At 36.4% G+C, this 13,478-nt stretch overlaps 2 protein-coding genes across 3 annotated transcripts; one reads left to right on the top strand and one right to left on the bottom strand.

Moving 5' to 3' along the window:
• Positions 1–3,722: 3,722 nt before the first annotated feature.
• LOC117635609 (transcription factor ORG2-like) lies at positions 3,723–5,274 on the top strand. 2 transcript variants are annotated; one of them, XM_034369937.1, is made up of 3 exons: positions 3,723–4,086; positions 4,414–4,785; positions 4,901–5,274. In XM_034369937.1, the coding sequence occupies exons 1-3, from the start codon at positions 3,772–3,774 to the stop codon at positions 4,964–4,966; spliced, it is 753 nt and encodes a 250-aa protein (XP_034225828.1). In that variant the 5' UTR covers positions 3,723–3,771; the 3' UTR covers positions 4,967–5,274. The 2 variants fall into 2 exon arrangements, with proteins under 2 accessions (XP_034225828.1, XP_034225826.1); XM_034369935.1 differs by having other exon boundaries at positions 3,724–4,086; positions 4,411–4,785.
• A 907-nt stretch (positions 5,275–6,181) lies between these two features.
• On the bottom strand, positions 6,182–13,175 carry LOC117635260 (probable polygalacturonase At3g15720). The gene is made up of 10 exons (XM_034369608.1): positions 12,950–13,175; positions 12,809–12,864; positions 7,937–8,026; positions 7,700–7,840; positions 7,460–7,597; positions 7,114–7,321; positions 6,922–7,003; positions 6,720–6,828; positions 6,506–6,628; positions 6,182–6,403 (listed from the first exon to the last, which is right to left on the bottom strand). Exons 1-10 carry the CDS (start codon positions 13,173–13,175, stop codon positions 6,182–6,184), a joined length of 1,395 nt encoding a protein of 464 aa, XP_034225499.1.
• Between the last annotated feature and the right edge of the window lie 303 nt (positions 13,176–13,478).

Genomic DNA, 13,478 nt, shown 5'->3' with positions numbered 1-13,478 from the left:
GTGAAAGATATTGATATAGATGAAGCTAAAAGCAGCTTAATTATTTAGTTTTGGAAGCCTCGAAGCTCCAGGTGTTAATGGCATTCCTTCTTGCTTTGATCAGAAACAATAGACTGTGTGTGTCGGGGATTTATTTGTTGTAATGCAAAAAGCTTTTAAGGAGTGTAAAATTCATGATAAGCTCAATGATACCTTAATTACTTAGGTGCCTAAGGTGTGTGTTCAGGATTTGTTTGTTATGGTCACTAGTGGACTCATGAATTTTTTAACGGAGGAGCAATTTTGAAAGGATAAAGGCTTTATTAAAAACAAATAAGGCTTATATAAAAAATTAAACTACCCGGATTATTCGAATGAGGAGCTAGGCATTTTCTCTTAAAGTACCGTTCCATAGGTGTATAATTAAAACAAATAAGGGTTTTAGGTCTATGACTAATTGACTATAGTTTATATGGTATTGCAATTAATATGAAAATGAATATCAAATCATCAATTAATCTAACGAAAATCAAAATCAATTAAAAATAAATATCAAATTATCAGTTAAACAAACAAAGCATAATTGATCATACCTCGAGTTGTAGCCTGTTCTTCCTCATGTTTGCTACTAATTATTAATCATAAGAACCAAATCAGAAGGGGGAAAAAAAAAAATTACACAAAGGGGGGAAAAAAAAGAAGAAACGAATTGGCTTTTGGTCAAGAAGAAAAGAAATTATTTTTTTTTTGGATTGGCTGGCTGTGCTCAAGAAGAATACAAACGTAGCATTCATATTGTACAATAATGTAAATGGCACTAGATGTCAATCTTTTTATAAAAGAGATCAATTCCTTTTTTTTTATTCTTTTGTAATCCTTGTTTAAATAAGAAAGAAAACCTCAAACTAAAAAATAATAAAAGAAAGAAACCCAAGCCCACAAAATGCAAGCATGCCTTGTTGAAGGGCCAGGAAGCTGTCTGTCCATTTCCTTCTTTTTCCTTTTTTTCTTTTTTTCCCTAGCCCAAAACCACGTTGTTTTAGAAGGCCTTTGAAAAAAAAAATTAAATAAATTATGTCGTGCTATGCTGTCTACACGCAGGTCAGCAGCGCAAAACAACAAACCTCCTTTCACTAAGGCAAATGGTCAAACATCTGGAGTGCACCATAAGCAACTTGAGCAGAGGTGCAATATGAAATATGGCGATTGATTTTTCCAGTGAGGGGAGGTGCAGCTACACCTCTTTGCGCCTTAATAGGTCCGTCACTGGTTATGGTGTAAAAAACTTTTAAGGAGTAAGCTCAATAATACCTTAATTACTTAGGTGCCTAAGGTGTGTGTCGGGGAAAGTTTCGAAGCCAATTAAAGGGGTCCTATTTATTTTCTTTTGCGTGAACCGCTGGTTGATGGGTCTAGAGTGTTAGTTAAGTTGGCTCTTAGTGATGAGTAGATAGAGATGACTTGACATAGCCCTATATAAGCATAAGACTCTGCTCTCATCAGACATGTTCTCTGACCCTAAGCTCATCATAAAGGGAGAACTGAAACAGTTTCTGAGAGAGAGCTTGTCTTAAGCCATTCGTACATTTGCTCGTGTTGCTGCTGCATTGAATGAGTTCAGAGATTGTGTATTCCAGAAAGATGGTGTCAATTATGTTTATATGCATTTCAATTTCATGTGAAAAGATCATGGAAATGGGTTTCCTTAGGTTTGGATTGGAGAGCAACGCTTTGAGTATATCTTGAATCTCTCAATGAAAGCACCAATTTGTTTGTGCAAATTTCATCCCGGAAGAATATTCGCAGATGAACCTCTTTTCTCTTATGATCATCTTCTTCCTCGATCCTTGCAAAATTTATGTGGTTAACGGAGAACACTTTAGGGGTGTTGCCCAAAGACCCTCCAATACCTAAGAATTATTCAGAATTACCTCAGTGAGATGCCATCTTTATATTAGGGTTTGTGGAGAATAATTCCCTATTGATGGGAATTATTATTTTCCTTAAATGAGATGATAGGATAATATCAAAGAGATTTATTAGGAATTGAATCCTTGATTTAGCGAGGTATTCATATCTTAAATCAAGGATAATTGGCTAATTAAATAGGATATAATTGACACAATTATTTGACCTAAGGAATATTCCTTCATCCATGTGTCACCTTCTGATTGGTTGCCAAAATTCATGTTCCCACAATAAGCTCAATAGAAAAAAGGGTAATTTGGACAAGAATAAAGTGAAAGTATTGTGCCTTAAGAAATCCTAACTTCTCTTTAAGCCATTGTACTGCAAGTGGAGAACTGGTTTGGATTTTTCTATGCCTTGTTTAATCAAGGACTTCAATTTTCCATTTGTATGATATAAGAACTCAAAGAACAAAGTGCTGAAAATGTAATTGGAGTGAAAGAAAAAAAAAAACTCATGTTAATTGAGATAGAAATGGGCAAATGGAAGCAAACGAAACATATACTACGGAAAAAATTTCCTCAATTTCCTCTTGAAATCAAGCAACCATGGATTTGGCTTTGAAATAATGAGATCAAGCTAAATCCCAACAGTTTAAAAGAGATTTGATATTTGCTTTAGACAGAGCTCTAAGTAGCATTTAATGTTCTTGCCTAATTTAGTTTGTAGAGTCATTCTACAGTGAGCGTGCCATATATTATGGACCATAAATGTGGACAATTATTTTAGCAACATGATTCATTTGAATAGTAACTTCACTTACGTTTAATGAAATAATCATGTGACTAATATGAAGATTCACATAAGAAGTCTATATATGACACCCTCACTATAGAATTTCACCTAGTGTGCAACTCACTCCAAAAATGGAAGGAAACCCTTGCTGATTTGGTCTTGTGTCCAAGTGGCTACCTTTCGGCCATTCTATTGGGTATTTATTTGAATTGCAACCCAATTCCTTTTCTTGGCCTTTGGAGAATTACGAGCCCAATTGTCTTTATGTTTTTCAAAGCTATCGAAATGGCTCAAGTCAATTTTGGCCCAAATAATTATTAATACTATAAGTTTTGGAGTCGGTGCTAGAATCACATATTTCCCAAAGTACAATATGTTTTATAAAATAATCGTTCTAAATTAATGTACACTTGATAAAATTTTGCTTTTAAAAAAAACACAGTAGAAGCCAAAATGTCAATAAAGGAGACGTCATGTTTGCATGTCTGGATAACCTTAATTATATAGATATAGTTAAATGTTTGTTAATTAGCTTGTTATTAAAAAATGAGGAGCAAGAAGGATGCGCGCTCTCCATGCGATACACAACTTAAGCACATGGTATGTTATGCATGGCACGCGCTGTCTGCACTTCCAGAATCTTCTTAAATACTAATTATTTTGTAATTTTGAGGAAAGTATATAATAATAAAAAAATGATGTCAACCTTTAGTTTCGAAAGCCAAAAACTTGGGAAGTTATTGTTTATATTAACGTTCGTGGTTAAACTCTGATTGGCTTGTTAGATCTTGTGCCTGATCCGTCGTCAGCTTAATCCACCTGGATCTCTCTCCCAACAGAAGACATGTCACACATGCCCACACACACACGCAGTGGAAGTTGCCAAGTCATTTTGCCGACCATCTTATTGTAATCTAAATTTTATTTATTTATAAACAAGCCACTTTTATATAATTAATTAAAATCAGTCACCTTCTACATTTAAATTTAAAAATGCCTCTGTGTATATATGTGCATATATATATATGACATGATCATTTTCAATTTCTGAGCAAACTATACATTTACACATCTCCAAATAATCACATCATGTTGGCTTTATCTCCTCCCTCGTTTTCAACCATTGGATGGCCCTTAGAGGATCCCAAAAGTCATGACCAGAACTACTTCTACAGGGATAGTTTTACGGATCAAATTGCAGAGTCATTTCTTCATATCCTTCCATCTCAGCTGCCACAGGTTGAGCCTGCTCGTTCCACACCATCCACAACTGTAAGCGGAGAGTACGCCGGCGTTTCCACGATGGTGAAGAAGCTTAACCATAATGCTAGTGAGCGTGATCGTCGACAGAAGATCAACAGCTTGTATTCTTCATTGCGTTCACTGCTTCCTACAGATCAAATGGTACGTATGAAATTTATTAAGGCCACTCTTGATGTTTAGGATTGGATAACTCACTATGATACGAGATATGTTGAAAGAAGAAATGGAGTCCAACTTCAAAATTGTGTCAAAAATAGTAGGATATCAAGACTTCATAATATATATTGTCCCTTCTAATCCGCGCAAAATGAAATATCCTTCAACCCTCTTTTCATTTCTTACTTCAACGTACTTTGAATCTTGTGAATTATCCAATTCTCAAGTAAATTTCAGTATAGACACGAGAAAGTACTGAATCGTACTCACAATAATTTCTGAAACTATATTTCCATGCTATTGTTACAGAAGAAATTAAGCATTCCAAACACAATTTCGCGTGTGGTGAAGTACATACCAGAGCTCCAAAAGCAAGTGGAGGGACTAATTAGAAAGAGGGAGGAGCTTTTGGTAAGAATTTCTAAGCAAGAAGATCAGGAATTGCATGAAGAGAAGCAAATGAAAAGCACAGCTGGGAAAAGCACAGCTGGGAGCTCATTATCTGCTGTTTCAACTTACCGTCTTAACGACAGAGAAGTTGCGATTCAAATATCCACCCTTAAGACCCACAACAATCTATTATCTGAGATCTTGTTAAACTTGGAGGAGGAAGGGCTTCAAATACTAAATGCTTCTTCCTTTGAGTCCTCTGGAGAGAGGGTCTTCTATAATTTACATCTTCAGGTATTTGTTATACTGCATATATATATTTAGCATATTTCTATTGCTGTTTAGATTCAATCCATTCTGATATGTTTTTTTTTTTTATGTTTTTGTTTATGCATTATCGATTATACAGGTAGAAAGAAGTTATAGATTAGAATGTGAGAATTTAAGCGAGAAGCTCATGTCCTTCTATGCCTGAGAAAAGGAAAGAGTCATTCCCACAGCAGTTTTGGTGCTGACAGAATATGTTACCCCATTTGGTCTCTCCGCGTTCAATTGAAGTGTATAGAAGGGCTACGGAGATATTAGTGTCAACCATGGGATCCCTTAGTTAATTTAAATTTATGTTAATATATTTCCATGTCATTTCCACATATATTCTAGTAGTCGGATTCAAATTAACAGATGGATTCCGATTACGAACAAATTCACATAGAGGAATGAAATGTAAGTGGGGCACCATACAAAATTAGGAATTCAACTCCATAAATAAATAAACTTATCAAATCCCAAGTCATGTTGAATGGCTCCAAACCATGGTTTCCCTGAACAATAATACTGATATTTGTGGAGGTTTCTTCCCAACATATCTGTGCTATGCTAACATTTTTGTTTTTCTTCTTCTTCTTCTTTTTGGTAAAAGATGCAAAATCATTAGTCTACTTAAGTGAAATTTCAATTAGGTCTATTATCCTATTGTTTCCTTTTGAGGAGGAATCAATTTCATTATATTTTTGGGTTAAATTTATCTTTGCAGATTGTAGAATGACCAAGGTACGTATGAAACAAAAAAGGTTTATAAACTTGAACTGATCATTATGTACAAGAGCCTCATGTGTAAGCTGTATTGATTTTCGTGAAAGCTAGATTGAATAACTATTTATTTTCGTTATAAAAGACTCTGTACAACATTCATATATATCTTATTTGAGCTCTTTAGCTACAGTGGAGTGTATAGCATAAAACAATGGGCAAGCCCTAGTGGGAACAAATTCAACATTCTGGCTATATGAAGAGTCTTGATAAAACTCCTAAAAAACACAATTGAAAAAAAAGAAAAAAAGAAGAGAGATATCAATTATCAATGATTTTGTACTTTTTTTTTTTCCAAGATCAATGATTTTGTACTGTAATGTTTTTTTCTTCCTTTTTTAGCTCTGTCAACGAAATATATTTTCAAAAAAAAATCAATGGGAATTAATTTGACACTGAAGAAGAGGAACGCTGTTTAATATGTGAACTATATATTGATTGAAGGAGCTACCAAAACATAAATGATTCCATTCTTACTAATTAATTTATTGTTACATCAGCGAACTAAAAAGGAAAAAGAAAAACCAAAAAAACATATAGAAGCCACCAACTACTAGGGCTAGGGCTAGGGCTAGGGCTAGGGCTAGGTATAGGAGCTATTTCAATGCGAAAGGCATGGGACAGAAGGCACAGAGAAGGAAGAGGTGCCATGGGCATTGTCGCAGTAAGCATAAGACCTCTTGTTTGGAAGATCAGATTTTATGGTCACGTTGTCCATCACAATGTTTGTGCATCCGCCCCCTGCGCAGGCCAAAGTTATGGCTTTCTCATCAGCGCAAGTTCCGTTTATGTTTCGGTACGTCACGTCGCTAACTTGTACCGACTGCACAATCCAAATTACACAATTATAATTACTCTAATTAGTTACAAATCATATCATATTGCTCTATTTTGAGAATCAATTTATTATGTTATTTTATTTCACCTTGCTTATGTCCATTGCTGAAGTAGGTTTAGCAAAATAGTGCTGGTCTATTATGATAGGATTTTTGGTGTCTTCAAATGTGATCCCCTCGAAAGTGATCTTCCTAGCATATCCCGAACCGCCCTTCATTCAATTCGTACAAAAATCACATTAGTTACAAAATCAATTAAGTTACTCTCGCTTTCAATTCAATTTTGATGCATGTCTCACTTACTTCCCATGTCTTGATTCTCACTCCATTTGTTGTCCCCTTGAAGGTGCAATTGCTCACTTGCACCTCTTCCACTTGACTGTATTCTCCATGTTGACCTAGACTGCCAATACTAGTGTACACACACACACATACAAATCTGTTAATTAATTAATTAATTAATAACTAAGCCATTTTCATGTAATTAAAATGAACGAATGATTACCTAATACCATGGCCTGGTCCGCATTTAATATCCCTAATCTTGATATAAGATGAACCGCTATTGATGGCAATACAATCATCACCTATATATATATATATATATATATATATATATAGCAAAACAATTAATAATTTACGCCAATACCACCATAAACTAAAACTAATTAAGAAAAGGTTTACCATATATAATTACCAGTTGCTATATGAGAAGATTGAATTGTGACTCGGGTTGATTGGGAAATATCAATTCCATCTGTGTTTGGACTGTCTTTAGGAGCCCAAATTAAGAGACCGAAAACTCGGGGGCCATTGCAGCTACAAATGCTTATATGATTTTTAGGGCTATTGAAAATTGCCAGACGACTCAATTGGAAGCCATGACATTTGTTGAAATGGAGAGCCTGCACCACCATGCATTAAGTAATAAATATTAATTCTAACCAACAGTTTAAACTTCAATTTTAGTTGACAAAAAAAATAATTTACAGTTCGGATCATTAACATACAGTTGGTCTCTGGCAGCCTTCGCCACCGCAAGCTTTCCACCAAACGGCGCCATTTCCATCAATTCGACCTCCTCCATTGACCGATAGACCTTGTACCTTCGAAAACTGAATCCACATCTCCTTGTTTGTCCATGCACCAATGTTATTCGGTGCAACAATACTCCCTTGTATCTATAAAACGTACAGAATTTATAAACAAAAGTAATAGCAATATAGGCATCAATTATTATTTTTAGTTTTTTAAGTTAATGTGAATTGTCGACATTTGTTTACCTGGAAATTTACTTTACTAGCCGTGCAAGGCCCTTCAAACGCCACAGCATTTAACAAGAATCTTTTGCCCTGTGGTACCACCAGGGTAAGGGTGTCTTGAGTTGATGATGCACACATAGCTCCCCATGTCTCGAGGAAGGCCTTTGAGTTTGAAAAAATTAAAACAAGACACAGTTAAATAAGCAACTGGCTACAAGAAATAACCAATATAATAATAAATATATATATTACACATACTTTTGTATCATCTACTAGGCCATTCCCAACAGCACCATAATCTACCACATTGAAAGTATTTGTTTTTGCTTCCCATGTTTCCAGGAAGGCCTGCTTTCAGATGCACAATAAAGAAGAAAATTCATTAGAAAATAGAAAATTTAATGGGGGGAGGGAGAGATAGAGAGAGAGAGAGAGAGAGAGAGAGAGAGAGAGAGAGAGAGAGAGAGAGAGAGAAGAACTATGTACTTGTGGATCATTTTCTTCAGTATGGGCATTCGTACGATTGAATGAATCTCTTGTTTTTGCTCCAGTCTCCCATCCTTCTGGGAAGGCCTCCTTTTAGTTGCACAATTAATACAAAACATAAAATTAAAAAGAAAACGCAAATTAGATCAATGGGAAGGAAAAAAAAAGGAAAAGAAAATAATAAATAAATAAAAGAGGATGAAGAAATAGTGTAAATATACTTTAGAAAAACCCTCATCATCAGTTTGGGTGTTGTGATGAACAGCACCATAATCAAACAAATCGAAATCATCTGGCACGACTATTCTAGCACTACATGAATGATTAGGTGAAGCAATTAGCCAAATAACTAGGACCAAAACGGTGGCAGTAAGCAGGACCTTCATTTCTAATGGGTTTAGAGTTTAGGGTTTAGATCGAGAGATAAAAAATGGCAAGGCTTTGGAGCTCTAGAAATAACTCAGATCACAGTGAAATGTTGGTGGGAGGAGAGCTATATATATAATGTGTATAGTGCATGCAAGCATGTGATCAAACAACGTAAAATAGAAAGAAAGAAAAAATATCAATCAAATTCTTTCCTCTCTTTTTTGTTCTTCTTTCTTTCTTTTGTCAACCTTAACCGAAATACTCCTGATTGATCAAATTTTCCATGTTGAAGGTAGAATCGCATCTCTACTTTTATTGCATAATAATTTATAAAAGGTGAAACTAGATGAGCTCCAAATATTATGGCAATGATTTATTTTTAATTAATTGCATGTATATTCACTTAGGAAACTGATTTTCGAATCATTAGAGGATTGGTCAATGACTTTAATTGCTCCTCAATTACCATTATTGGTGACATGCTCTTTAAATATAATAAAAAAAGGTGGAAATGGTAGTGGGGTGGTATTGTATTCCAAATGCAATGATACCATAAAGGAATTATGCACATTAAGTCTCAAATTGAACCAAGATAATTTGTATATGTGATTGTTATCCCCTCTGAGTTTTGAGTAGGTGGAACCATTCTGTTTTTGTTCTTCTCCACATTCTTACCGGGTGATCCAGGAATTTGCCAATGATTTTTTCAACTGATATTTCGATATAGAAAGATCTCCTTGACATTTACTAGATAACAGGGATCATTAAGAGCAGGTTGCACCTAAAGTAGAATAAAGTTGCTCAGTTGTTCACCTGATCAATTCCTGATAAGGGGAACTGGCAACAAGAAGTACAATTTCCGGAACTCACAAACATTCGTCTTCTCTTCTTTAATTTCCAATATTTTGAGCAGTTAAGTATAGCAAGAATTCTATAGTAAGGGTCTTATATATGATGCTTAGGTGCAACCCTATTTCTTAACTGTTGAATCAAATTGGTTAGCTGTTGAATCAAATTAGTTAGCTTGATCCAACTATTAAGATATATGACCTCACCTAAGGGCCATATATAAGGTCCTCACTATAGAATGACTCCTAAGTAGGATGACCTGTGTTGGCGTATATTCTCTCGGCCTCAAACGCTAGGCCGTAAGATTTCCGCAGCCAACACGTGTTACCTATAAGTTAGGAACATAAATTAGAAGACTACCTATATAAGTCAGATACAAAAATAGACAAATACAGTTGTATGTTACCTATAAAAAAAAAAAAATGTACATAAAATACTATTACACATTGTAAAAAATATGATAAAACACATATATATAATATACCCATGCAATAGCCAATAGGACAATATACCTACAACATATGATAATATATCTACAAGAGTATATCATAATAATAATAATATATCTACATTATTATAATAATAATAATAATATATCTACATTATTATTGTAGATCTCGTAATAGTTGACTTATAAATTATTTTTTACAAGATTTATACTTCAATGGTATAATAGGAACAACTAGATAATTTAATAATAATAATAACAATAATAGATCTATATCAGAAAATACAAAAAAAGAATGTAATCCTATTTGATAGAAAAGTTAAAGAACTTATATTAGCAAAACAAATGCGATGATATATTCTCAATTTTGGACTTATTCCAAATTTTCTAATTAAAGTATTAATGTAATACTGATTGTTGTTCCACCAACAGTGAATCCTTCGTTATACTTCCATAAACAAATGACATTATCAAATCCCAAGTCATGTTGAATGGCTTCAAGCCGTGATGTCCCTGAGCAATACTGATATTTGTGGAGGTTTCTTCCCAACATATCTGTGCTATGCTATAGGGAATTTTTTTTGTTTTTCTTTTTTCAGTAAAATATGCAAAATCATTAGTCTACTTAGGTGAAATTTCAATTAGATCTATGATCCTATTGTTTCCTTTTGAGGGAGGAATCACTTTCATTATATTTTTAGGTTAAATTTATCTGAGTAATGCTACACACTACTACATTTTAACCTTTGCGCGACGAATAAAAAAACGTCGCGCAAAGTCTCATTTAGTCGCACTAACTTCACCGCGACAAAAAATTCGTCGCGCATAATCCGTCGCGCAAAGATCGTGAAGAAAGCCTTTGCGCGACCAAGAAAACCACTTCGTCGCGCAACAATGTGCGACGTGTAAACCTTCGTTGCACCAAAGATATGGAGACGAAACAACTGTTCGTCGCATAAAATTTGCGCGACGAATACTTGTTCGGCGCACTTATATTTGCGCGACAAAAAAAAATTCGTCCCGCAAAACTTGTTGCGGAGACGTCTGTTCGCCGCAGAAAAATTAGCGCGATGAGAAAGGTTTCGTCGCTCATTTGTTTGCGCGACGAAAACTTTCTCATCGCGCAAAACCTATTTGCGCGACGAATAGCCTTCGTCGCGCAAAACATGTTTGAGCGACGGATACGTTTCGTCGCACAAAACGTGTTTGCGAGACGCATGTATTCGTCGCGGAAGAATTAAAAGTAAAAAAGTTGAATTTTTAATTTTTATTTTTGTTACTTTTGGGTTTGCGCGACGAAAAATTTGCCGTCGCGCAAAAATAATTTGACATTTTTTTTTTTTTTTGTAATTTTTTTAATTTTTATTTTAAATAAAATTGGTTATTTTTTTATTGATTAAACAATGAAATTGCAATAAAAATAAATTAGAATAAAATTTTGTTATAAAATAAAATAAATGTATTACAAATAAAATAAATGTTTATGATGAAAATAAATACACTAATCAAATAATGAATCAAAATCAACCGTGTCGTCGCCAGGATGCGGCTCGGAGGTCTGGGGATTCATCGGGGCAGTGGTCTGATGGGGCTGCGCGGGATGGACGGGCGCGGAAGTCGGCGCATCAAAACGCGGGACTGGAATGCCGGACTGTACGAGGGACTGCATAATGACCGACATCTGGCTCCGAAGAGTGGCCATCTCTGACATCTGGCTCCGAAGAGTGGCCATCTCTGACATCTGGCTCCGAAGAGTGGCCACCTCTGCTGTCAAAGCAGTGACCTGACTGCTTGACCGCGACGATGAACGAGGTCTAGGTTCCCTCCGCCGGGCATTCCCCATCCCTCGACAATATGTCCCCGGCCTCCTCCCGAGAGTCTGATCCAACGTCTCCGTCAAGATCTGAAATCCAGCATCGTGTGGAGGAGCCACAGACTCGATCGGAGTCTCGGGAGGAAGCTGGGAGGCGGACTCCTGAAGAACCAACTGGCTCCTCTCCACCATCGTCGTCTGTTGAACATAACATAAAATATAAATTAAAACATGCATATAAATTGAATGCGTAACATAAGAATTAAAATTAAATAATACTTACATGAAGGGACTCGGCCAACTCATTCCCGGGTCGAACATAAACGTCACCAAAGGCGTCGATCTCTGGGAACTTGGACCCCTCCTAAATTGAACAAAAGAAAAAAAATATTAGTATGAAAAAAATAAATTCATAAAAATGATATTAAAAATGAAATAAAAATTTTGTGATTATTACCCGACGACGTGCATCCATCCTGTACGAAAAGGGTCTGGAGCCGGAATGGTGGAGAAGGGTCTTCTTCTTCCTATTACCCTTATTCACTTGGGCTTTATTCTGTTATACAAAAAATGAAACGAATTAGTTAAAATATAAAAAATTAAATAATAATGAAATACAAAAATAAAATAAACATTAATAAGTAATAAGTAATAATTACACAAATATAGTTGAAAAAATACCGCAAATTCGGGCGCTTGAAAATGAGCGCAGAGCCACTCCCAACTATCCTCCCGCCCCTCAAGCTCCTTCGGGCAACCCTCCTGAAGAGCGACTTGCGGATCATCATATGCCTGAAAATGGTGGTGCAAGTCGCTCTTCCACTGCTTGTACCTCTCAGCGAAGAGTCTGTTGACGTACGTCAACGACTCTTCGTCGAGATCCTCCAAGTTATAGTTCGTCTGCAATCAATTAATTAGATACGTTAAGTAATAGAAATATACAAAATTTTAAAGACAAATAATGAAAACGTAAGGTACATACCGACAACTGGCCGCGAACCTCCGCCTTGATCTCGTCGGGCATGACCCTCCAAGACTTCCATTGCATCGGGCAATGGGTCCGCACGACGTGGCCAATGTCGTGGGCCAAGGAGCTATGCAACTCCGCCGTCGGTGCAGCCCGATGGCGCTCGTCGTATCCGATGCTGATACGACTGTTTGTCACCCGAGTGACCTTCGCCGTCTTCAGCTGACGACACGGTCCTCGAGTGTTCTTCTTCGCTGCAAAGAAAAAAGGTATTAATGTTAAATAATATTTATTGTCAAATTTCAAAATAAAATTAACAATACAAAAGTGTAGTTATACCTGGCTGTGATCCCGAGGCACCAGTACAGTCGGTCGATGTCGTCGTGTCCATGGTGTCGGTGGGCCGGTGCCGCCGCCTAGCACTAGGTGGCTGCGCCACGGATGACGCAGATGACGCAGGCGCCTGGGACGCCTCGTGACCAACCACCACGTGGTCCAGCAAAGCTGGAGCAGTGGCAGCAGATGCCGCCTGAGCAGGGGGATCCGAACTCGGTGCAGTCGTCATCGACCTACCACGTCTAATCAAATCTAACATCTGCACATATAATTTCGTTCCGAATTTAAACTAATTAATTAAAAGCATAGCATGACCTAGGGTTTGGAATTTCGGAGTATCCGGGACTCCGATCAACGATCGGTCGAATCCTAAACGATCCTAGAAACACAAAAGTACAACTACGTAAGTTTCAGTTCGATCCAACGGTCCGAACATATCAAACCTGGAAATCGCACAATAGGCGAAATTCGATCAAGACTCAAACGGCAACCAAATTTAAACCGGCCAAAACCTAGGGTTTTAATTCGGCCA

Source organism: Prunus dulcis, chromosome 7, assembly GCF_902201215.1.
Source record: "Prunus dulcis chromosome 7, ALMONDv2, whole genome shotgun sequence".
In the NCBI taxonomy this organism is placed as follows: domain Eukaryota; kingdom Viridiplantae; phylum Streptophyta; class Magnoliopsida; order Rosales; family Rosaceae; genus Prunus; species Prunus dulcis.
Note: the sequence above shows the minus strand (reverse complement) of the source record. Positions and strands in the feature narration are given on the sequence as shown.